This window comes from Prinia subflava, chromosome 1 (assembly GCF_021018805.1).
Source record: "Prinia subflava isolate CZ2003 ecotype Zambia chromosome 1, Cam_Psub_1.2, whole genome shotgun sequence".
NCBI classification, from domain to species: Eukaryota; Metazoa; Chordata; class Aves; order Passeriformes; family Cisticolidae; genus Prinia; species Prinia subflava.
This window is the reverse complement of record NC_086247.1, coordinates 95,581,571-95,607,086: the sequence shown is the minus strand read 5'-3', so window position 1 is coordinate 95,607,086 and position 25,516 is coordinate 95,581,571. Positions and strand designations below refer to the sequence as shown.

Below are 25,516 nucleotides of genomic sequence, written 5' to 3'. Positions count from 1 at the left end.
CTTCAGATTCTTGTGAACCATCAGCACAAGATGCATGAGATCAAAGAGAGGTGCAAAGCATCCCACTGTGCCATAGTGTTCAAAATAGTTCTGGTTTGTCATTTTGTCACATTTTGTCACCATTGTGATGGCACATCACAATTTAATTGTTTTTTCTCTTTTGCTACTTCTGTAGTACAGTGTTTTATTTATCTTTCTAACAAAGATGTTCTATTTTAGGGCATTCCTGATAAAAATGGATTACCTGTAAGTAGTCTTTTATACATATTTTTGTTAATTGAATTAAAAGAAACACATTTTTTATGAGGCTCTGCTGCATTGAGGCTTAAGCAGCAAAGTGTTTTCTTCATCTCCTCTCTTTAGAAAACAGTTCTGGTGCTATAGTTGACATCAGGTTGTCAAGAGGGCAAATTCTAGGTTTCTAAGAGAAATTTTTGATTTCCAAGTTGCAAAGAAAGAGGCATGGCATAAGCAGCTGTACTAGGAATTCAGCTCTGGTGAGGCTGGCTTTTTTGCTGAGGGGAATTTCAAAAAGGGGACATACTCAGACCCCTTCTAGAGGGGTGCTTCATTGACCCGCTGTAGACACATGCTTCTGTGTTGCCTGATCCTAACCTTAGCTGCAATAAACTTTGTAGTCAATTGAGAGTACTTTTGAGTTGAGATGCACCTCTCACCCCTTTACTCTTGTGCAGTAATTCGACTGCATCTTCCACTTCATCATTCCTGCTTTCCTTTCTCTGAGTTCCTCTACTTTACCTTTCTCTGTCACATTTGCTGTCTTCTTCCTGGGGTGTTCCTTCCCAGCTTTTCCAGATAACTCTCACCCTGGCGTCAGTCCACCACATGACACTGATAGCCTGTAGATGCATCCTCTCTGTGAGGTACTGCCCAGCAAAGCGCGCAGTAACAAACCCACAGCTGTCCTATTCCATGCATCTCTCAGCTGCTGTTCTCTGTCCGTCCTCTACTGATGTTCTGCTGCCTGGCTTCTTTGTTTCCTTTCGCATTTGTTTGTCATTGCCACTTTATGCATCCTTCCCCTCTCCAGGACCTTACCACCCAGAGGCTATCACCCTTCCCATGCCCTCTCCCCTTTTTCCGTACTAACATGTGCCACCACTGGGAGCTTCCTGACCCTTCCTGCCCCCTGCAACTGAACCTCAAATGAAACTGGTATGTTTTAAGATATTAAAAAAATATTTCAGTGGTCATTCATGGGGTGCATTATTGAACTCCTTTCTGAATGCTGCCTTCAGACACTGGTATCTTCAAAGAAATGTAGCTAGGTTTGCAAATATTTAGCCAAAACTCAGGTTATGTATCATTAAGTTGTTTTTGGACAAGAAGTTTATATTTGATGTATTAACAGAAGCCTTCATGCAGCAATATCTTCAAAGAAAATTCTGTGAAATCAATATGTCTTAGAGAAAATTCTTCAAATATAATTCAAATGCTTCAAACCCAATTGTCTTGTCTTTGTGAAAACACTCCTATTTTTTATCATAGGCATCTTGTGACAGTGTCTTGTACTTTTTGTAGTTACTTTTTTGTCCATGTGCATCTGGGTTCCAACCTTACGTATACCCATGCAATTACTATTGTTTTGATGGGGCTTCACTCAGCAATGAAATTAGTATGTTCTATATTTATGTTGGTCATGTGTTTGCTAGTTTTCTACCTGCTACCAGTAAATACCAGGAAAAATCACAATAGAAAAAAAGCCAACACCCTTCAGTCTTGGAGATACATTTTTCTCCCTAATGACTTTATATAACCCATCTTTAAAACTAGGGCAGTCCTAAAACCTGTACCATAGAGTCCATGACCACAACTGCCCAGACTCCCAAAATGCCAGTGGGAAAATACTGTTTATTTGTCTTCTGAATATTTTCTTGAGTGTCCTAGGTTAATTCATATGCAGTCCCATTTTATAATACCACTGACTTTAAAGCTGGTGTGAGTTCTGTCTAGCCCATGAACAAGGCTCTATAGAAAGAGCATATGCATATTCTATGTAGATAATACAAAGATGTAAAGGATAATTTGGGATTCATTTGATTGTGAAGTTTAGAATGGAAAATGGGGTGAAATGCAATCTAGTATCCCACATTGCCTGTCAGAGGTATGTCCTCAGGAAGGATCCTATTTAGTAGAAACTGAATAGATTCAAGTTGGTTAAGACAAAAAGATGTTTTAGTAGATGGTGGGAGCAGGCTTAAGTTAAAGGTATGATTTTGTGCACTCAGAGCAGCAGCTGGCAGTAGTGTGTTACAAATACTACAGTTTTAAAAATCCTTGCCATCAGTGCTGTGATGGTCCTGTTGGTACTCTGCCAAATCCAAATGCAGCCTGCGGTGTTTCCATTTGTATCCCCCAAACAGGCTTCTCTGCCACTTTGTTGTAGGGAGAGTAGATGTGGTGAGAGGCACATTTTGGGCACTGCCAGGGGCATTCTATGCCAAGTCCCATACTTCCTCCCACTGTATAAACCAAGAGCTAGAGTCTGTCATCCTTACATCCAGCCTCTGCTGCTAGGTATACAGCCTGTTCAACCTACATGAAAGAGAATGTCTAATTGAAACTCTTATTTCTTTTTAGGGTAAAAATGGACTTCAGGGGTTGCCAGGACTGAAAGGAAAAGCAGGCCCAGAAGGTGAAAAAGTATGTGTCCTCTTAATACCCAACAATCATTCAGATACTATTTATTCTTGGACAGGTATGAATTTGGTACACTCTGAGAGAGACATAAAAATATGGAATCACAGGAAAAATTTAAACATCCTGCTGTTCATCTGTGAATGGATGGTACCATACCAGAATCATAAGTATTTTTCAAGGCTGTGAATAACCTTCAGCAGTAGAAAAAGTTGAGCTTTCACAGAAGAGCTAAGGAAGATGTATTGAACACTTAATAAGAAAAATTCAATTGTTGTATATAACTGCTCTGGGAAACTTACTCTACTGGCTAAGTGATTTAACAGAGGCATTATAATCATATTACCCTTAGGAAATGAATATAATGGAAATAAGAGTCAATCTACATGAAGTAACAGATTGTATCACTTCTCAGATTAAGTGAAATATAATGGATTCATCTATTATTAAAGTACATGTTGTACACAAAATTGACATACAGATACTAGCTCCAAGTGTCAAATTAATAATCCCTTTCATCTTTTTAATAAAACAATAGAGACTTCATAAATTCACAAACATGACCCATCTAAATCTCATCCATTCAGATTCATTTGAAATTACCCACAATAATTTCAAAGATAAAATTATTCTCCAGTACAGGAATCAGGTCATGAGATTGCCTGACAACCCCCCATCCCTATGTCCAGCTGTAATGGAAAGATATGTTGAGCAGAAGGTTCTTAAAAACTGTAGAGAAGTGAAGGCATGTGGAGCAGTCAGGGAGCATCTCAGGTACATCATGATGGGGACACTCTTGGTCTCCTTTGGGACCTGTCTCAGATACATGTTCACAAAACCAGGCAGGATGGGAGACAAACAGGAGGGCTTACAAGTCCATGCACAGTCACAGGGCTACCACCTCAAAGAGGTTACAGAGATATGGTGAGATTGCTCACAAATGGAGTGCTACAGTGTATGGATACAGGCCCTTCAGGAAAGATAAGCTGTGGAGGCAGATTATCAGTAAAACACTCTATCAGTTGTCAACAGACATTACAAGCATGTAAGTGTCCTTTGACAATTAGCCTTTTAGGTTTCTTGCAAATCTGCTGTGGTCCTTCTTGTGACCAGAGTTATTTCTAGGGTACTTGGTACTGGCATAAATAATTCATGTATGGAAACAAAAAAATCAGTCAGGATTCTTTTAATGAAAACCAAGCAAATGGAAAAATGTCAAGATTATGGCCATTGCAATTTCTTCTATTTATAAGCAAAGTGCAAATTAGCAAATGCATTTTATTTTGCAGCTGCTACAGCTGTAGCTCCTGTAATGTGACCATTCCAATCTTCAGCAACAAGTGCTACACCTACACTGCCAAATGGAGCACACGCAGGAACTTACTGATTTGCTGATGGTTCAGACTTGCAGGCGTGGTCTCTGGCAATCAAACAGACCTCATTCAGACAATGCTTCAGGGGTAGCATCACTTGTTAACTGCTCCCAGTAGGCTGCAAGATGAGACTGAGCATAGGTCGGCTCTGTACTCCTCCAGTGCCATCCCAGTAAGCTTTTTACTTTCAAATACTCAAGCTGATAGATTTCAGTATATGTCTAAAGTTATTTCATGCAAAATGCACGAAAAACCGTACTCAAAATACTAGCTTTGAACATGTGGTGCTAAAAGGAGTCCCAGAGCCAGTACCTAAGGATTGTGTTCTAGCTGACCTCACAGCCAAAGGCCATACAGCCTTAGTTTATCGATCCGAATAGATAACAGAAGGAGAACATTCTAGCAGCAAGAGAAGCAGCTTAGCTGTAGAGAGCAAAAGCTATATTGGAAAGGAAAATACTCCGGTAGGCTATTCCTGATTACTTTTATGTCTCTTTTAGTAAAGACATCTTAAGCTCAGTTTTTAATTTAAAAATTGGACTAACATTTTCAAGGGACGCTTCAAAGAGACACTGTGAAGTTAGCAAAAGAGTGCTAAAAATCCTAACAACAGGTTCAAAAGCACTGAGGAAAGCTAACAGCTTCATATGCAGAGCTTTGTCTTGGCAATACTTTAAACATACAACTCCTGCAGTAAAAAGAGGACAAACAAGAAGACACTGCTCTAATCCTCTTTTATACAGGTGAATTGTGTTTAAGTTATCAGTTGTTCAGCAAATTGTTTCAGTATCCTAGTCAGAGTGATTTCCTAGGCCTGGTTGTGTTGGTAGGGTGACCAAAGCTTAAAGAACACACAAAAGTTCAAAACTGTTATGCTGTCTACAGTCAGCACCTTTTCCAGTATAACAATATCTAGATTTCAGGAACAGTAGCAGGATCCACCTTCCTTTTTCTGGTGCTTCTACTTGAAAACAGAAAGCCAGGAATGGTTGGGACACTACATATCAGTGGAGAGTGGTGGGCTGGCTGTCACTTTTCCACCCTGGTCCATGATCTGTGCAGAGATACAGCCATGACATGCTCCTTGGGAATGGATACAGTCAGGCTTCCTAAAAATGACTGTGACCTAAATGTGAGATCTGGGGTTTTTGTCTTCCTTGCAGTGCACGTAAAGTGGAAGAAATTGCATGAAAACAAGCACCAAACACTGCTAGGAGCTGAAGTAATAGTCATTAGAAAAAAGCGAGGATGTGTTAAAATTAATGAAGAGCATCTGTAAATGAACTCACTGGCAGACAGTGAAAATAGCACCAAATTAATTAAACACATTCTCTGTGGATATGACTGAAGTATCACTATAGGAACCATTTGACAAAGCCACAGGGAACAATGAACTGAATGAATACATTTATCTAATGAACTCTCACCATGAAGAGCAAGTGACCAAGAGGCAGTTAAAAGGCAGTGTTTCCTGCTAGGTAACCAAATAAGTGAATTTATAGAACACAACTAAAATGCTCATAAACCAAGCTAGCAAATGGGCAGTTTAGAGGGTAAAGCACAGATCAGTGGAGACAAAACCTCAACTCTTGACTCGAGTGAAAAATACTGCATTTGAGCAAAAAAATTGTCGCAAACATCTTAAGCTGAAGCAGTTCAAACTAACCTCAGCAAAATGTCAGAGGTGATGTAAGAAAGACAAATTATAAGAAATGGTAATAATTATAAGAGAAAATGGCACATATTTGAACAGGGTCTTTCATTGTGTTGGCAGTAGATAAAGGTCAACACACAGAAGAAAAATCATGTTGTGGTGGTATTGAACAAAGTGTTACAGAGGGTAGCAATAAAATCAAGAAATTTACAGATTGAGTACCATGGTGTGGCCACTTTGACTACTTTTTTTTGGTTTGGTTTGGTTTGGTTTCGGGTTTTGGGGGTGAGGTGAGGGTCCATATACAATATACCCTAAAAATGCAAGATCCACAGTTAAACCTTATTCTGGCAAGACATATGCGCTGCCTAATGCTGTTAATGGTGCTTGTACGTTTGCAAATTCATTGCAGAAGTTAGAAAAAGAAGCATTTTTTATTCCATTGCCAATGCAAAGATCATGTTCCCTGGGAGCTTATCTTAGAAATAAAAAAATCCAACCCTGCTCATAGCAACTAAGCAGCCACTCTTGTGACTGGAAATCCACACAGATTGTCGCTAGTGTTTATAGTCTTTATGTGGTTAAATCCTTGCTGATTTATTTTAATTCCCATTTCAGGGTGATTCTGGTGAGGGATTGCCAGGACCCCCTGGACTACCAGGACCCACAGGACCATCTGCTCCTTCCAGAGGATTAGTGAGTATTTGGGGTTCTCTGTCAATGAGCTTAACTTGCCACAGAGGAATCCAGAACTAAATAGGAGGTTTTCTCTGGGAAAGTAGCCTGACTGCCGCAGAGATAATTATGTTTTCTAAAACATTCATGCCGAAATGCAAATAAATGTCTGACTGAAGTGTGAGAATACTGTAAGCTACATAAACACCCAGTATTCACATTTTAAAATGTCAGTGGATGTGTATACTCTCCTGTGCAAAAGCAACAATATATGGGAGAACATGAAACAAAAATTTCAACAAAAAGGCATTCTAAACCTAAATTATTAATTTCTTCCTGCTACTGAACAGAGAAGTGGTTTGACAGTCAGTTATGTTTGTTGTCATTAAATACTAGAACACATACCAGCATGATGACAGTGTTTGTATTTTGAATGCTCAGTGCTCAGGAAATGTTGAAGAATGAGTTTCAGATCCATCTTACTCCTGTACTTGGACTTTTCCCATTATATCTGTGAGGATACATGTGCACGCAGCTAAGGAAGGAATCTGGCCTGAATTTTCGGTTCATAGTGAGAGCTGATTTTACACTTAGACACAGTTCACCACTGACACCAGTGGAAATCCTGGGGTGGACTTTTAAACAAAACCATCTGCCACACTGGGTATCATGACTATTTAACAAGATAGTTTGAAACATATTCCACTGGCCAAAATGGATTATACACTCCCCTGATTCTTGGTCTGCTAAATTGTGCCAATATATTTCTGGAGCATAAAAACAGACTAACAGTGTTCTGCTGCACTATTGAGCCTGCACTGATGCTGACTTCCAGAGATCAGCAAGGCAGCTCCAGATCCCTAAGACCCTAAGGTGGTCCAGGCCAACAGTTTTACTCAGTCAAAGGCCACTTATGTAAACGTAGCAGGAAACACCAAGTCCTGCCCCACCATTACTTTCTTGTCCTCTGTGACAGCAAGTTTCAAGGCCTTTTATTCTGTAGTGAAGTGGGAGAACTCTCAGTGCAGCCAAGGAATGCATCCTTAACTCCTGGGCATTTGAAACTTCAGCTTTGGTACTATGATGACTTATTCAGATAGTACTGCTCTCTCTGTGTTGTTTTTTTTTTTTTTTTTTTTTTGTAGTCTGCAAAATGTATACAGCTGTGAAACTCACCAAAGACTAAACACTAAGGTGCTTTTTCAACAGAATGTTTTAGAAAATTGATTGATACTGATTTCTGTTTATAAAAGTCATCTTTTTTATTCCAGCTGTGAGTTGTAAGAAACTCATAATTTAGCTTTTTAAATGAGGGGCACGTTGTGGGAAACTGGGGTTATTTGTAAGATCTGCATTTTAGGATATTTTTAATGTTGACAGGTACCTCTGTAAAGTTAAATTTTGTCTGAGATATTATTTCAGTTCACTTAAACAGTCACATGGCCTGCAGGATAGTTATCACTGTGCTCATAGAGCACCTTTAGGTAAATACAGTGCTCAGTGACTCCAAAAGAAGATGTTGTGAAACATCAGAAACATAAGTGAAATGTTTTTGCTGTATTATAATTTATTTTATTGGTGACAGACTCCTGTAAGGATCTTGATGATAGCAGTATTTCCAGTAAATGTCAGGTGATATGTGCATTTGTCATCTTTAGAAGCAATAATTTAAAATGGAATTCTTCTAATTTCAGAATAGACTGGAACCTGAAGAATCAGGTTCTGGAGATACTGAGAGTATCAGAGAGATTTTAAGAGTAAGTATATATTGATATTTCTCATCATAAAGGGCTTTATTTTACTGATGCAGGTTGTAGAAGGTCAATTTCATAACGCAAGTTTTATACATGCTTAATTTACAGCATCCAGAAAGGATTTGTGGGATTTCATTTCAAGGTCAGAAAGGCCTAAGTGCTTGTGAGTGGGAAAGAAGCACAAGACAGGAGGCGGCCAAAAAAAAAATAATGGCAAGAGGACTTTTTAAAATGAGAAAATGGTTTTAATCTGACTATGAGAAGACAATAAAGAGGAAAGAAATGGGAATCATAGATTGATAGAACGACAAAAAGACCTTAAATGTCATCTTGTTCCAGCCCCCATGCCATGGGTAGGGAAACCTTCCACTAGATCAGGCTGCTCAAAGCCCCATGCAGCCTGGCCTTGAACACGTCCAGGAATGGGACAGCCACAGCTTCTCTGGGTAACCTGCTCCAGTGCCTCACCACCCTCACAGTAAAGAATTTCTTCCTAACATCTAATCTAAACCTCTTTGTCAGATTGAAGCTATTCCTCCTTGTCCTGTTACTACATAGCCTTGTAAACAGCCCCTCTCCTGCTCTCTTGTAAGCCCCTTTTAGTCAGTGAAAGGTACTATATGACCCTAGTCTTTGATTTTTTCAATTTGGAGTACCTGTTCTAAAAAAAAAAAAGTGCGTCTGTATGAAATGCTTTATGGTGCAGCTTTCTGGTGAACTGAACATCAGTAACTGCAACTTTCTGAGTTCATTATGGTTCCTATGATCTCCAGAATGCTCTAGCACACTGGAGGCCTCTGCTTTGCAACACAACTAGCAATATTTTTCATTCCTTCAGACTTGTTTCTGCCTCAAGGCTCCTCTTCTGTTTCTTTCTTTTTCCTCAAAAGTGCTTAATACCTTATTCCCAAGGCCCTTCAGGAGTCAGTTGCCACATGCTGAAAATTAGCTATCTTGCCTAATTTAGGAGCCTGTTCAGATGCCCCTTGTAGGTAACAAGACAGGTGAATGCCTTTCAGAAGGTTCTGTTTACAGTACTGAAAATCCAAGATGACCCTCTTCCAGGGTCATGTACATGGCCCTAAGTCAGAATTAAATATTTCATGACTTACAGTGCCATGGCCCAAAACTTCAAGCTCTCCATCTCTGCCTCCTAATGCAACCAGTAACAGGGATGGACTTGGACATGATAGGGAATATTTGCAAATGTACTGTTTCTCCTAAAAAAAACAGTTCACTCATTTAATTCAATTCATTCAATTTAAATACCTCTGTTCATGTCCATGCAGCATAGATCTTTAGAGCAGAGACTGGTTTTATAGCATTAAGCAGGTCTTGACCATGAGTAGACATTCTCAGTGCTCCAGCAATAACATGGAGAAACCCTATGAAATGGGAGAGGAGAAAAACCCAACCACTTCCCTCTGTACAATGATCCCTTGGTTTCATTGTGGTTAGGTCTCTTATCATTAGGATATGTGATTCTTGGGATATGTTTGAGATCTTTACTGGGTTACAGAGAGCTGACACGAACTTTTTTGTTTTCAATGTCCTGATTGCCGATGCATGCTATGAGGTGGCACAGTTCAGAGAGCATGGGTGAGGGAGGTCAGTGTGACCCTATGTAAGGGTGTATCTGTGAAACTAAAATTGGTTCTTGGTGAAGCAGAAGTGGGATGGAAACCCTAGCTGAGTGTTATGAAGTTGCCCCTGAACTGTCTACGTGAGCTTTTTCCTGCTCCATGTATATAGAAATTAACCTGGCTAGGACAATTTCTAACAGTCCTGCTGATTTACCCAGGGTCTTCCGGGGCCAGCAGGCCCTCCAGGACTGCCTGGTCTTCCTGGAAAGCCAGCACCTGATTCAGGTGTAGGACCTCCTGGGTCACCAGGTGAAGATGGATCTTCTGGGGAACCAGGCCCTGAAGTGAGTAACCTTTTGTGCACAAACATTGATGTTGTTTCTGTCTTGCAACACTAAGTTCTATGACATACAGTCTGTATAATTCTTAATAAAATTGCAGAATATTTTTAATTTAAAAACAATTTATTTATTAAAAAAGAAAGGTCTTGTTTACCAAAGCACATTACTGCACAGCAGTAATGTACATTTGACAGACAGACAATGGTGAATCTGGACCAGAATAAATAAAAATTAAGAATACTTTTGCCAACACTGAATAAGACTAAAGTATCAGTTTTCCCGTGGTGCTTTCAGGAAAATGAAGTTCGCTAAATCACTTATATAAGCTTCTGGGAATTTGTAGAATAAACTGAATTTCCCTCTCTCCTCTTCCATTCCTTTTTTCAGCTAGGTAGAAAACACTAATTCCTCTGGACATGAAAAATATAATTCTACTGTAAAAATATTGCTAAAGTTTGACTTGCAAATAAATCCTCAGTAAAATGTTTTTTTCAGTGAAGAAAATATTTCTTTTTAGCATTGAACAGCTCTGAGAATCCTCTCTGGAACTATGAGATTAGTTCAGTTGGTTGAAGCATGGTGCTAATAAAGCACCTGATCTCTGTGTGGGCCATTCATCTAAGAGCTGCACTCGATGATCCTTTCCAATTCAGAATAATCTCTGATTCTGTATATTTACTAACCTGGTTCCCTTATTCTCTATCAACCATCTGCCAGCAGCAGTTGTTCTCAGGACAGGATTTGTCCTGTACATCACGACCCTTAGAGTGAGTCATCATTTCTGTAGCTGACAAGGTGTCCTTAGCATGTATCAAGGAAGTATATGGGTGACAGGTGTTGAAAAGGAGATCTCATTATATCTCAGCTGTCTTGGAGGGTGTTTTTTTTTTGAGGATAACCAAGTTGGGAGTTGATACAAAATCTTAAAAGTGTTTGGCCATCCAGGTGGAAAGCAGCATCTTTTGTGCAGAAAGAAATTAGGCACCTGAAAGTCTTTAATATGGGACTCAAGAGTCAAGTGCAAGGGAAGCCAAGGAAATCCATTATTATCTGCATCTACTGATTGTAATATGGATGGCAGTATAAAATCAAAAAGTCTGAAATGAGGACCAGATTTCATCTAATTGCTAAACTCCCAACAGTACTCTTCCTTTTCTGAATCCAAGACAGGTCAAATTGTATTGAGGATTACAAACATAATTTTAAGAAAATGCATTGGCAAGTGTTACAAAAAAGACAGTTACCCTAATGTTTTATTTACTGCATTTGATAAAATGCAGTGTTTGATTAGAAGGTTCTCTATATCAGCTTCTTTGCAATTCAAAATGTACCTTCAACTTTCCTGACTGTGGCTGTTTCTATATCTTTAAAATATAAAGTAATTCAAATGGTCTAGGATATAGTACTAAAAGAATAATATAGTACATAAAAGAATAATGTAAAAAGGAATTAAAAGAAAACAGAGAAAAAATATTGATTTATCTTTTATTTTTAAAGATTAGAGTGTACCCTTTTGTGTAATTTGGGATTTCACAGGCAAAAACATGAACTACTTGTAGACAGCCAATTTTCTGATGCAACAGAAATCATTGTTTCAGGATAGTTCCTGGAAAGCATTTTAGTTGAAAAAAATAGAAGCTAAATCTTAATAAGACTACTAAAGAAGATTCTCAGAAGAATCAGTCCAGGACAAATCTACAGGCTGCTGAAGGAAAACTCCAGCTGTTAAGAATACAGACCCATGCATTCCCACAATTTCAGATGACCTAAGAAACTGTCATCCTGCTTTTCAAAGTTTTGCACACATTTGCACACTCTGGATAAATGAAGTGAGATCAATTCCTAGCATAATTTTTTTTTGGTTGGGAATCCTCATTAAATAACACATTTGTATTATTAAGGGTTTTCAGCTATGAATTCTAATTCCAGAAGACCAGCCAATCTCTTGAAGCTGGGGACAGGCTTAAGTCCTTTCTAAATCAAGAGCTTTGTGATGTAGCACCTCTTCTCTCGACAAAGATGCCTTGGAAATGTTTGAGTAACGGCTGCATTTTGTAATGGGAAATAGCCCCACACTAACTGCTTCAGAGTGCATCTCATACTGATATGGTATTGATATGATTAAACACACTTTTCCTAAATGCTATGTGAAATTGACTCATAGCATTGTATAGGGATATTTTCCATCACAATTTTTTGTCTGAAGTAGCATTAATATATCCCGATGAGAATAACATGTCCCAGTGTTGCCTGCTAGCTACATAAGAGAGACTATTCCAAAGCTCTAAAGGAATTTAGCAGTTTTAGCACAATGAAGCCTAAAATTGCTAAGCAGTTCAGTGGAAGTGATCAGCAAACTTTAGAACAGTTATTGTTCTTAGCTCAACTGCTTTTCTTATTCTCTTCTATGTAATCATGCCAAAATACAATATGAAAATGTTTGAAACATACTGAAAATATTTCTGATTATTCTCAATATTAAAAATAATCCATTAGTTACTCTATGATTTGCAGTGCATCCAAAGAGCAAAAGCGGGGGAGGAGGAGAGCCAGAAAAATGAGGCTTTGTGATAATTCTGAAAACATCAGAGGGAAACAATGTTTCTATCTCCTTCACTAGACATTTATATCCTTCCCCAAAACAGGTGAATAAATAAATATTATTAAAGATCCCCAGAAGCCAGAATACACCCCTGTAAATGTAGTTAAAGGCTTTCAGAGCCCAGTTTTAAAAATGTATGCTGTGCAATATGCCTGTTACCTTACCTTACCTCCTGGGCTAGACTTCAATACCTGTACTGATTTTTTTGGTTGACCCTACAAAACCAGTGTTTCCCAGCCTGCCTGCTCAGTCAAATGCATACAGGATACAACAAGTCATGGATGCAACACCAGAAACTGGGTGGAGAACTTAATATACACTTTTCAAGGCAAACTTACAGTGAGATGTCATGAACAATATGAGCACCATCAACCAAAGCAAAGTGGCAGCATCTTTTCTTCTGCAGATGGACTCTTTAGGAGTACTGCTCCTGAAAGTGTAGGAATGCTCCTCCAGGCTCAACTACCCAGGGACACCTGGCAAAGTGAGTCTGAATAAGCCAAGTGCTGCCCTACATGGGGAGTTTAGGCCCCACCTCATTGTTCCCATGTGAGAACATCACTGGAGTTTTATGAGTCAAGGTCTCTGTCAACCTACTGGCTTTTCTGTTTGCAACACAGAAGTCTCCTGTTTGACACCATTTCCTCCATATCACAACTGCTTTTAGTGATTCTACCACACAGAAAACCTGGCCACTGATTTTGTCAATATCAAGGTTTCCTCAGCTGGACTCATCTAGCACTGACATTGCCAAAAGTGTGGATAACTGAGGTGCCTGGGGATTTCAACCCCATCATGTCTTTTACAGAGCTGTCAAGACCTGCTTGGATAGCACCATAATCTCTCATACTAAGGTTATATTAAAAATATGCTGGGTTTTATTTTTGCTTATTATTTTATGATTGTTGTATATAGTTTTCTATTAAAATATATTTAAATACTGGTGTGATACAAAACTAAATTCTCAGAAGACAAGAAATAAAAATGTTAAAACTTAATGGTGAGAGGTGCTACGCATTAGTCTTTCATAATGCTGTATCATCAGTTGGTCCCTGGTACTTAAACACATGTTCTAGAAATTGAGCTCTCAAGTGGCACCTACTTTAGATTTACTGTCATCTACAGGGCCCTCAAGGTCCTCCTGGCCGTGATGGAGTGGTTGGGCCCCGAGGATGGAAGGGAGAAAAGGTGAGTAAATGTCTGTCTTGCTCCTACTTTAGTGGAAAGTCTTTGTCAATTCTAGGCTGTAAAAATCATAAATAGTTGTCCCTGCAACACAATAGCATCTGGCTTCAGTATTTTTAAATGGAATCCAGATATTAATGGCATATTAGAACACATCTCAAAAGGCATATTCAGAAATCCAGAATTTCCTATTGGATACTGTCTCATTTTCTGCAGCATGCAATATTTGATACACAGTATGAACTACTCCATTGTGATTTGCCACTCAAAAGCCATCATGACTGCGCTCAGACAGGTGAGTCTGGAGAGGGAAAGAGAGAACTCCAGTTAGCCCAGCCTGGCACAGAGTGACAGCATCTTGTATGACAGGAGAGAAGAGTCTGAAGGAGCACAAACTATTTAAATTGGCAAACAAGAGACAAAGTCATGGCCTCCACTGGCTGGACACCAGGTGCCCACCTATTAAAAGCTGATGGATCAAGATAAGGACAGAAAGATCACTCAGCAATTACTGTCATGGACAAAACAGACTCGACTTCAGGAAATTAATCTAATCCATTGCTGATCAAAACATCATTTAAGCACCATTTTTTTACACTCCACTTCAAGAATGTGAAGAAAACAGACACAAACACTACAAATCAATTTTGTCCTCTAGGGAGCTTCAACAACACACCTTACACACAAGAACTTAAAAGTAAATTCCTAAGTGTACATTGTAAGCTCACACACTGTAAGGGAAATGAAACGGCAAGTCTTAAATGGCCAGATTATTGATTTATTTTTATCTCTGGAGGCTGAAGGTTCTGAGTTGTGATATCAAAAGCCTGAGGCTGGTAAAGGTGCAGAACACATATGGGAACCAGCAACCATCCAGAAAGTGCAGTATGTGTGTTACAAAGTAGGCATCTGAAACCCATGTCCATTGTAATCAATGGTGTGCATTTTACATGCGGGAGCCTAAGAACAGAAAGAAGTCTAGCTGGAGTAAACTGAACATGAATTGCATACTGTAGGAGGAGATTGATGAGGAAAAGAGAAGTAATTAAAGAGAAATTAATTTTTTTAAAAAACCATAATCCTCAAAAAAAAAAAAGGACTACAATATTTTGCCTCACTGAGTCTGTTTGCTGCATTGTGTATATTTGATAAAGGTTCAATTAGAATTGAAGAACTTTGTATCTGCACTTATTGAATACAAGCAGGAGTGTTTTTCAATTTTTACTTTTTTTTCTGAAAACCTTGATTTAATTTATATTGCAATACCTGTTTTATACATTATTCCAAATTAATCCAGAGAAGATAACAGTAAGAAATAACAGGATGAATTGAAAGTAATTTCAGTTTGTTCATTGGAATGGCATATGGAGTTAAGCCATTGCTTTTAGAAAAATAAATTACCATTTTACTCCTAGTGCTTACTCATTTTTTTCAAATTTTACTCAAGAAATATTTCTGCTGAATGAGTAAGGACAAGAGCTTGCCAACATAAAAATTATTCCACTAGATTCAGAGCAATTTGGAAAATAATTATTTGCGTGCATTATTATTGTCTTTCTGTCTATTCCGTAAAATAGAAATGGAAAAAAACAGTACGCAAGTAAAATGTATAAATGCAAATATTGATAAAATATCAATTGCTGCAGAGGAACCGTAAAATCTTCCTAGTCATCACATCCTGTGTTTGGAAGGGTGTCCTAGACAAATGGAGTGGGACCAGTTTCCAGTTCTGTTATATCCCGTAAGAATTTTGACATTCATGTTCAGAAGCATGAAGATGTGACTTGCAATGTTTAATTCCATGTGCTCCAAACCCTTTAAATCTGCAGCAATAATTGAAATACAAGATTGAGTCCAGTCAGCATACTAGACCAGACCCATTAATATGTTATTGTAACTCTTGAATTACAGATTGCTTTCTTTTTAACAGAGGGTCTGATATTTCAGGTGAAGAAAAGTATCATAAATGTGGTTTTGCTGCCTAATAGTCTTATTCTCAGTACTTAGAATTGATTTTCTTTTACAGGGTGATCAAGGTTTACCTGGTTCTTCTGGTGCAAAGGTAACAAAAAAGACAGTGTCTTTATAGAATGGCAGTATCCCTGTGATGCAGCACATTACTGAACAGAGCCGAGAAATCCTGAAGATTATTATTGTGCAACCTAACGAGGCAGACAAACCTGGTTTCTCAGTTGGCCAGCATGCTTCTCTATGAAGTGTGGTGTAGTCGAGTAACCTTGGCTGGATGCCGCTCTGTCACTCCCTGTCGCGGACTGCCCAGCTCTCCCCAAGGTGCCACAACACTTCTCGTACAGGGAGGTCCTTAAAAGGGTGCCTGGGCCTGTCCGGGGCACAGGCAGCACTCTGTGGTGATTTACAGCTCTTTTACAGTGCTGCCTGGGCAGCAAGGTGGCGAAGCCAAACCGAGCAATGCAAGAATGATGAGCAGGAAGGTGCCTTCTCATCTTCAGATCCTTCTTTATTAGTCTGGAACCACTGACGAAGTTGCCCCGAGGTCATAGGGGAGTGGGATTTTATCGGGACAGAACGGGGCGGGGTTTACAACTTGGACCAGCATGGAAAGGGATTGAGGAAAGGGCCTATCAGAAGAAGGATCCAAAACTAGCCAATCAAGAGGGGTAAACTGGTCCAAAACTAGGCAATCAGGAGAAGAGGGGAAACCATGAACTGGGAATATGGTCACCAAGGATTAACATATGACATTGGGTATAGAAGTTAACTGGCAGTTTGTGCTGGCTCTCCAAGGAAGGGTAAGATCATCTGGGGATGGCTTAGAAGCCACCACAACTCCCCTTCCAAGAAGAACAGGGGAAAGAGATTATAAGATGGAAAAAACTTGCAGGATGAGATAAGACAGTGTTTACTAAAGCAAAAAGAATATGAAAGTTTGCATGCATATCAACAAAGAGAAAAAAATTTAATCTCTGCTTTCCATCAGTGAGTAATGTTCAGCCACTCCCTGGGAAGCAGTTGCTCTGAAGGGAAGTGCTATAAGATGATAAATGTCCCCTGTTCCTTCTCCCTGCCTTAGCTTTTATATCTGAGCTGATATCATAAGGTATGGAATACCCCTTTGGTTAATTTGGGTCAGCTGTTTTAGCCTAGTTGTGTCCTCTCCCAGGATATTGCCACTCCCAGCCCACTTGATGCAAGGAGGGGATGAGAAAATTGTTAAAGAGGCGTTACTGATGCTGTGCCAGTGCTGCTCAGCAACAGACAAAACACTGGTGTGTTTTACCACCTTTCCAGCTACAAATGCAAAGCACAGCTCTGTGAGGGCTGCTGTGGGGAAAACAAGCTCCAGCTCAGCCAGAACCAATACACATGACCAGCAGGTCGAGAGAGGTGATGCTCGCTCTGTACTCTACCCTCATGAGAGCACCTGGAGAGCTGTGTCCAGCTCTTGGACCCCCAGCACAAGAAAGGCATGCGTCTGTTGGAACAAGTCCAGGGGAGGGCCATGAGCATGATCGGTGGATGACCTCTTCTGGAAATGTTCATGGCCAGGTTGGACGTGATTTTGAGCTACCTGGTCTAGTGGAAGGTATCCCTGCCCATGGTAGAGAGATTGAAACCTTGATGAGCTTTCCAACCCAAACGGTTCTGTGATCCTATAAATCTACTTAATTGCCTCTACTTAGGGACACATTCAGTATATCAATAGACTGAATTTTTATTTTAGGGTGATACTGGAGTCACTGGATCAATAGGTCCCAAAGGAGAAGCTGGCCCTATTGGGTCTCCAGGAAAACCTGGACCACCAGGACCTCCTGGGCCTCCTGGGCCCCCTGGACCTCCTGGACCACGAGGACTAAGTTACAGCTTGGGATTTGAGGTATTTTGCTATTCTGAAGTTTGTTGTAACTATGAATAAATTTCCTCCAGGGGAAAGACAATGTGATCACCTGTATATTTCATAAGTATTTAAGTCTGAATTGATGACAGAGTAATTTCTTCTAGACTGAAATTTGCCAAGGAGTGTAAATACAGAGACATATTGCTCATTTCTGACCTCATGATCTCTTCTACTTAGAACAAAAATGTTCTATTAAAAATATAAGATTGCAGACATTACTTTTTCTACTTCTGAGAATAGTACCTTCATCACTTAAAAATATGAGATTAGGCAAGCTCAAGAAGAGTTTTCATATCATTTGAGAACTGCTCATTTGGGTTATGTCATTGGAACAGAATGTGGCTTTGCAATAAAGAAAGGCAAGGGAAGAACACCCAGGTCCAAGAATTAGAGCTGCTTGTCATATTTTTGAAGAGAGGTCAAGAAAGTACCAATATCTATCGGGGTACCAGGCTTCTCGGGTCAAATCCTGGCTAGCTCCACACCCCGGTGCATTACCCCAATAATGGACTAAAGACAAAAGACAGAGGCACCCCTTTCCTTGGGACCATGGTCCCGCAGCTTTATTGTAGAACTCACTCCAGGGGAAATGGACGAGTCAAGTACTGGAAGGGTTTTAACGCAGGGAAAAATGGGGGGGAGGGGGATAGGAACCACAACAATTGGGAATGACCCAGGGAGGGGGAGGGGGCGTGGGGAGGAATTGAACTGGGGATACCAAAACCCAGAGGGGGGTACAGAATATACCATGTGCAAAATATAATAGAACTATTTTTGTGTGCAAATACAACAAACCAACCAGTGCAATATAATAGCAAAATGAGCTAACTATTTAGTGCACTGCAACAAATATCAATATTCATATTTGTGTCTTCCCTTTTTTTCTCCTTTTTTTTCCATATACTTTTCAATTCTAATTTAGCTGTTTGGCTCAGGAAAGTCTTTCCAAAGTTTTTTATACCATAATAAAGTTTGCACAGTAACTCAGGGCAGTCTCATCAGGGAAATAAGGATCTTTGACTGAAACTACTGGCCATCTGTAGAACAGCTGCAGTAAAGTGATGGTGTTTAAAAGATACCAGTTTCCCTACGTGATTCTCTTAGTTTCTACCCCAACTCTTTTGTATTTTCTTTTCTTTACTCTGCAGACACCTTGAGGTGTCCACTAATGATGTGACCACTAATGCTTGTTTAGACACCCAATTTGCTTTCTCTCGTCTGACTAAAGAATTTCGTACTATATATACTACCGGTTAATAATCTCACTGATGTCAGTGAATTTCAATGGACAAAAATCTCTCTAGCAGTTCACAAGTTCTTAACTGCCAGCACCGAAATTGTTAGCGAGGAACAGGTTGAAGTCTAAGCATACAAACAGTCCTTTGCCTTGTCTTGGTCACACTGGTACACAGTCTCCCCTGAATAAATAGCTACTTGTCTCAGAATTAGTTAAGGACTACTGGCAAGTCACATCTTCATCCCAGGCCCGGTCTGAGTTTTAGCCCAGAATGATGGCTTCTCTGACTTACAGTCATCTTCTGTGACCTATGAGGACCCATCCTTTAAGAGATTCTCCACTTTTCCCCATTAGCACTATTTCAGTAGAAGCCAACATGCCCTTGTTATTAGGCACCTGAAATTAGGTGCTTAGGATCAAACTCTGTCACTTTTGATACCCAAGTCTCAGAGGAACAAACTTAGCAGATGAGCAGGAAAAGGTGAAAACTGGGAGTCCCCACTTTTATGGATGCAAGTGCAGAAGGATTTGAGCTATAACTGCAGTAACAGTATCTTAACTGGCTTCAGTTTGAACTTTATCTAGTCCAAACAAAATTGGCATGACTGTCATTTCCCTGAGAGGAATACTAATTCAAACAGGCTTGCTAGCTGTAGCTGATCTTTTGGATGCCCACCCCTGCCATCTGTTGAGGCAGCACCGTGGTCTGCCAGTTTGTTGGGGTGACACTACCTTTTGGTTGGCAGTCTGTTTATTGCTGTAAGGCTGTTTCTGCAAAACACTCCTGTTAGCACTTGTTAGCATCTGTGATCAGCTATGTGCAAAAACCAAATGGTATGGTTTTTGCTGGCACTTATGCTTGCCAAAAGAACAGTTTGAGCTGCAGAAGGTACCTGGTAAACCCATTAAAAACATGCAGATGTCAAAAGAGATGATATGTTATATCAAGCAGGCATCAAGCACTCTCTCAAAGGGAAAAACAGACTGGCACAGTACAGTCAAGGGAAAGGGCCCAGAAACAGTGTAGTTTACCCTAAGCAGTGAGAATTTGATTAAACAGGCCAAATAGAATATGAGGAGATTTTCTGTTGGTGATGATGAAGGAGAAGAAAGTATTAATAACATTAATCTTGAGTGAAGTTCCACAAAAGGTCTCTCACCTTGGTCCCCCAAAAGGAAGGGCCTTATTCCAGCTGTGCATGCCTTCTGCTTCTCTTACTCTTGTGGAGTTGGCAGAAAAGGTCAGAAGAAGGTCTCTCTTTCAGTGGAGTCAGGTCAGATGATGTTTTCCATACCTTTGGTGTTAAGCTGTCATTCAATAGTAGCTGAAGGTCATCTAACTGGTGTCTCCCCCTTTCCTTTACACCATCAGCCAAGTGCATCACAGCTGTGCTAAGCTGGGCCATTTCAAGTCACTAACTGGCAGAAAGCTAAACAGGCCCAAAGTATGGGTCCTCTAAACATGGTAAACTGACTCAAGGGCTTGTTGGCTTGTTGTCACTAGGAGACAGAGATTCTCCTTTGCTCCTGTTCCTTCTCCCATCTGCAGACATTCCTGGCACATGCCTGCCCTTCACATGCACTAACATTCAGTATTTCATCAATTCTTATACAAGCCAATTTAATTTACTAAAATTTTAGAGGACACTTGCACCCCAAAGGTAACATATTTTCTGCCATTTTAGTAATCTAAAGGAAAGTGAGGTGATTCAACACATGATGCTGATGTTGCAAATGAAGGCTGTATGACTGTGAGCAGGGAAGTGAAACAAAGAAAGATTAAGATTTTCCCTTTTCAGAAAAAGGAAATAGTTAAGCCAGCACAGCTGCAACTAAAACTGCAGCTGAAAACAAGTGAGCAGTTCCCTGCTGACCTGGTTCATCCAAATGTTTTGAAGCACAGTCTGACAAGTTTAGACTAGGCACAAGCTAAGGGATAGGAACATGACAGGTACTGGGCCTGAAACAAGTAATTATGGCAGCCTGCAATTTTATTTCTTTGCTGCTTTGTAACTGGCAGCTCCAGCTTCTACCATGGATCTGGAATGCCACAGAACAATGAAAGCTCGAAGGATGTTGATGCTGATGCTGTCTTTGTAGTTTCCTTTAAAACTACTTTAAAAATCTCCATGAGAAATAGGTAGTCTGCTCTCAAGGACACCCACTACACAAAGACTTCTTTCTGGAGTTAGCAGAGGGCAATGGAAATGGACAGTGGGCTGGAGCAGATAAGCTGCAACGAAAATCTTAGGGAACTGAGCTTGCTTAGTCTAGAGAACACTTAACCTTCATCTCTGGAAGGTTCCAAGACCTAAACAACCAGATTGGAATTCAATGTTGATATCGCTTTTGACAGGAAGTTGGGCCAGGAAGCCTCTGAGAGCCCTTTCAACATAATTAATTCTACAATTTGATGGTAGGACTCTTTTTTCTGCTCAATTTCAGAAAACAGTATTTTAGGCAGGAGTTCAATATTCGGCTGTGACAATTAGGAAGAACCTTTATTGATGAAAAGGGATTGCTGCCCTTAGCAAACTGTTTGCAAGTTCTCCCTGCCATAAATCAGTTCTGGTAACCCTTACCAGTCATTAGTGTTTCCATAGCTGGGTGGCAGGTAAATGCTATGCAGAAAAATACTGCTTAGAAATGTGCTTAAATACAGCACATTCGGTCTCACTTCTGCTTGATGCTCTTCAGCCTGAAGTGCTGGAGCAATGGTGTCAAGCTGGCAAGACAGTAAAGACCAGAGTTTCTGTAAGGAAGACCAAGATGTTTTTTATCACATTTGAGCAAAGCCTATCTCCAGAATATTATCCATTTGTCTCAGAAAAAATGTTAATGAGAAAAGATTATAATATTTGTGTTCAGTGTGTTTCAAGTTTTTACAGAACTTCAGAAAACAGAGCAGTTGAAAAAATAAACCAACAAACCAGAAAAAAAACCCTAAAAGATAAATTCTTAAATTCTGTAGCATTTTGTCTCTTCTATTAGGATATGGAAGGATCAGGTAGCATCAACCTGTTAAGTGAGTCAAGAATTCCTGGATCAAGGGGGCCAAAGGTGAGTGGGTGTTTTAGGGGAGGGGAGTATAATTTGGTTTTGGGTTGTTTGGTTTGTTGGGGGATTTTTTCCAAAGAGAAGTTTCCTTCATTTTGTTTTTGTAAATGTATAGCCCCAGTCAGCTATAGACTGAGAGTCACTACACTGAAATGGATTCACTTGCCATAGAATGTCACTAAAATAACTGTGTCCTCCAAAGACTCTGAATGTATTTCTCTGATACATCATTAGCTAATGATTTTTCTGATTCTGCTCTATTTTTGAGATATTAAAAGGTGAAGTAAGAGTTTTCATGTTATCTAGCTCTCCATGTCTTCTTTCACCCTAATAGATTCCTTTCTCCCATATGAAGGTGAATCACACATATGAAGATGAAACTGAAACATTATAGTTTGACAATCAAATGTGCATAATACAACATGTCACTTTTAAACTTAAAATTTGTTCCCAGTAGTGTAGAAGCAATGTCACAGACAAAAGGATGCTTTTTTCTCCATCACTGTGTCTCAGGAGATTTTTTGCTAGTGCAGAACACTTAAATCATCAAGTAGGGAATATGGGAATATATAATGTATCTGTACCAACCAGATCATTTGGATTTATTATCATCCTTAACAATAGAAGGAGCTCCAGTGGTTTAGTCTGACACCAAAAGGAGACAAAGGCATGATCCAGTAGCTACTTATGACTCTCTGAAGGGCAATTGCAAGTATGATGAAGCCAAACTGTTCCTTGCAGTGCCAGATGGGGCAGCAATGGACAGTGGTCACAATTTGCAGCTTGTGGTGTTCAGGCTAAGCCTTAGGAGAATGCTATTCACTAGAGGGTTGGTGCAAGACTGGGGCATTTTGCCCAGGGAGGTTGCAGAAGGTATGGTCTGGTCTTGGAGTTATTGAGACTTTGGTGGACAGAAAGATGACTTACCTGATCTGAAGCTGGTGACAGTTCTGCTTCAAGGGGGTGATTGGATTAGATGGCCTCACAGGCCTGTACAATCCTGTGCCTGCGATTCCATGAATCATCACACACCAACTGAACACTGGAGGCAGGAGTAACTTCGAGCAGCTCTGTACTGTGTTGGTTTAAAGTACTAGTAATTGTGAGTCACTGAAGCTGTAGCTGATAGCTTAGAGAACTTTGCCTCCTCTTACATCTTTTCCGAGATACTAAAGGTATCACAAAAATACAGTTACAAAAATAAATATTGAATCTGTCAGCTGAAACAAGGAGGTGTCCATAACCAGGGCCAAAATTACACATTCTGACCTGCCTTAGTCAGAGCCTTACTCTCACATTTGGTTTTATAACAGGCATTGTTTCCAAGTCACTCAGCTATAAATATTCAAAAAATGCCTTGTTGCATTTGAAGGAAATTTTCCTGTTACTGCCCGATTACTCTGCAAAGTTTGAGTCAGTACAGAAGGCAGATGAGAAAAAGAAGATATGAAAAATAAGAACTTTGCTGTAATTATGAAAATGCTTTTACATACTTACTGGTACTGCATCATGAGCCATTTACACTTTATCACAACCCTAGAGTACCCAGTGGTGTTTCGGTGAAACCAGAAAATATGCTTCTAAGGGGGCTGCAACTCAAAACTGCTGCTCGGAAATAAATTATATTTATTGGTGCTGTCTTTGTATCTGTTGATATATATATCTATATTTATATATACTATATATATATGTATATATACTTTCTATCAGAAAGTAGTGGTTGTGGTTTGAAGTAGAAATAGAAATTTTTTTCTCACACCTCAGCTCTCATTTCCAGGGTTTCTATTTTTTCTTCCACAGATCTGTGTAAAGTTTCATTAGTGTTTTCTCATTATTTAGCATTACCATTTATTAGTGCCTTCATATTCCAGATAAAGACAATTCAATCACTTTGTTGAATTCCTTTCTCTTCCATTCAACTTTCTATAATGGCCCATAATTAACTGCTGTCGATTTTACCATCAAAGAGCCATAATTGTTCTTTACAACCCATGTTACCGTATAGAGATGAGAGGAATTTGAATTTCCAGATATTTTTAAACAAAAACTTTTTGGGAAACTGCTTTTAAACCTAGCAAGACTGTGTTGCCTCTAAACTGGTAGCATATCTTAATTTTAGCCAAGAATGCAAATCCAAAAAATTATAAGCAAATGAAAGCAATCCATCGCAACAAATGCACGTGGATAAATTTATTTCTAATATTTGCTAAAAATATGTATAGTATGCAGTGACAGCATTGAAGTTGTATTTGTAAGAAAAAGTACATTTTATTGCTCTCTGTTAATACTACAGGTCTCCAGCATTGTTTTTTGGTTACAGTTGTGGTTGTGAGTTAAATTTTTTTCTGAAAAAAATTGATTTTGAAGGGCCATGTGGATTTACCAGTAAATTCAGTGTACTTTTATAGGGTTCTGCAGGAAGACCTGGACAGTATGGACCATTAGGACCAAAGGTAAAAACACTTGAAAGATAACCTGCACTGCTTTGGCATATATCTTTTAGATTTTTTTTATTTCTGTATTCCCAGAATTTGCCTGAACATAACAGCGTTCATGTAAGATTCATATACTGATTAAGTTGGGACAAATTTTGTTCCCATTTTCACTGGACATCTATGCAGAATATGTATTGTTAGAATTATTTCACACTCAACAAAAGCAGTGAGTAAATCCTAACTGGGCTATTACATTCCATGGCATCTTTGTTAAATTTTTTTGGAACATTTGGCAATTTCTCTTTGTTACTCATTTATACGTCACTCTGGTCTCTGAGAGGTTACACGTGTGCTGTTGAAAGAGAAATCTGCATGAGGAGGCCTTCTGATTCCAGGTGATAGAAAAACGTTCTGGAAGGTGCTGGGGGGACGAAGGGACGAGCAATGACTACTTTGCCTTGGTTTTATTTGAGCTTAGAAATGACTGAATTTTTCCACTTCGATGCTGCTACTGGTTGTATAACCCATGAGGAAAGAAAATGGAGAGATGTAAAATCACAGAAGAAAAGGGCAGATTTGCAGAATGGATCCTTAGACAGGAAGAGGCTTTTCCTATTCCTATCTAAAATTCAAGTACCACTCAGGTTAATAGTACAGCATAACAACACCTTAAATGTGAAGTCAAAGAAATTTAAGGTCTTCATTGCCCTGGAAAATAACAGTAGCATCGAAAGAGCAGGAAATGGAAGATGAGAAGTGGCAGTGCCCATCCTCTCCTTCCAAAATAATTTTCCCCTGAATTTACACCCAGCACTAATCACTGACTGCCTATTGCTGGCAATAACTGCATGCACCTAATTCATAGCACAACAGCCACCAAAGATCTGGCCAGGCCCCTCTGTCTAGAGTCTGTAAAGTTCATCTTCTAGGGTTGAAAGAAGACCCTCCATTGGGTACTACTCCTGTTACTGGTGGAGCACATAAATTCTGAATGAAAAAATGGCAATTTGCACAGCATGTGTTGGTGAATGACACTGCAGTGGACTTGCATGGATAGATGTACTCTTACATGATGCTGCTCTGTG

At 39.6% G+C, this 25,516-nt stretch overlaps 1 protein-coding gene across 3 annotated transcripts in view; it reads left to right on the top strand.

The window, feature by feature from the left end:
* COL15A1 (collagen type XV alpha 1 chain) overlaps nucleotides 1-25,516 on the top strand; it is a 124,052-nt gene that overhangs the window by 52,409 nt on the left and 46,127 nt on the right. For 2 of the 3 annotated variants that reach the window (XM_063404265.1, XM_063404256.1), the window contains exons 9-18: nucleotides 220-246; nucleotides 2,602-2,664; nucleotides 6,304-6,381; nucleotides 8,055-8,117; nucleotides 9,916-10,041; nucleotides 13,766-13,828; nucleotides 15,852-15,887; nucleotides 17,529-17,681; nucleotides 21,931-21,999; nucleotides 24,405-24,449. In XM_063404265.1, the coding sequence (XP_063260335.1) occupies nucleotides 220-246; nucleotides 2,602-2,664; nucleotides 6,304-6,381; nucleotides 8,055-8,117; nucleotides 9,916-10,041; nucleotides 13,766-13,828; nucleotides 15,852-15,887; nucleotides 17,529-17,681; nucleotides 21,931-21,999; nucleotides 24,405-24,449 (723 nt within the window). The remainder of the gene's footprint in view (nucleotides 1-219; nucleotides 247-2,601; nucleotides 2,665-6,303; nucleotides 6,382-8,054; nucleotides 8,118-9,915; nucleotides 10,042-13,765; nucleotides 13,829-15,851; nucleotides 15,888-17,528; nucleotides 17,682-21,930; nucleotides 22,000-24,404; nucleotides 24,450-25,516) is intronic. The other variant, XM_063404274.1, reaches the window with a different exon arrangement.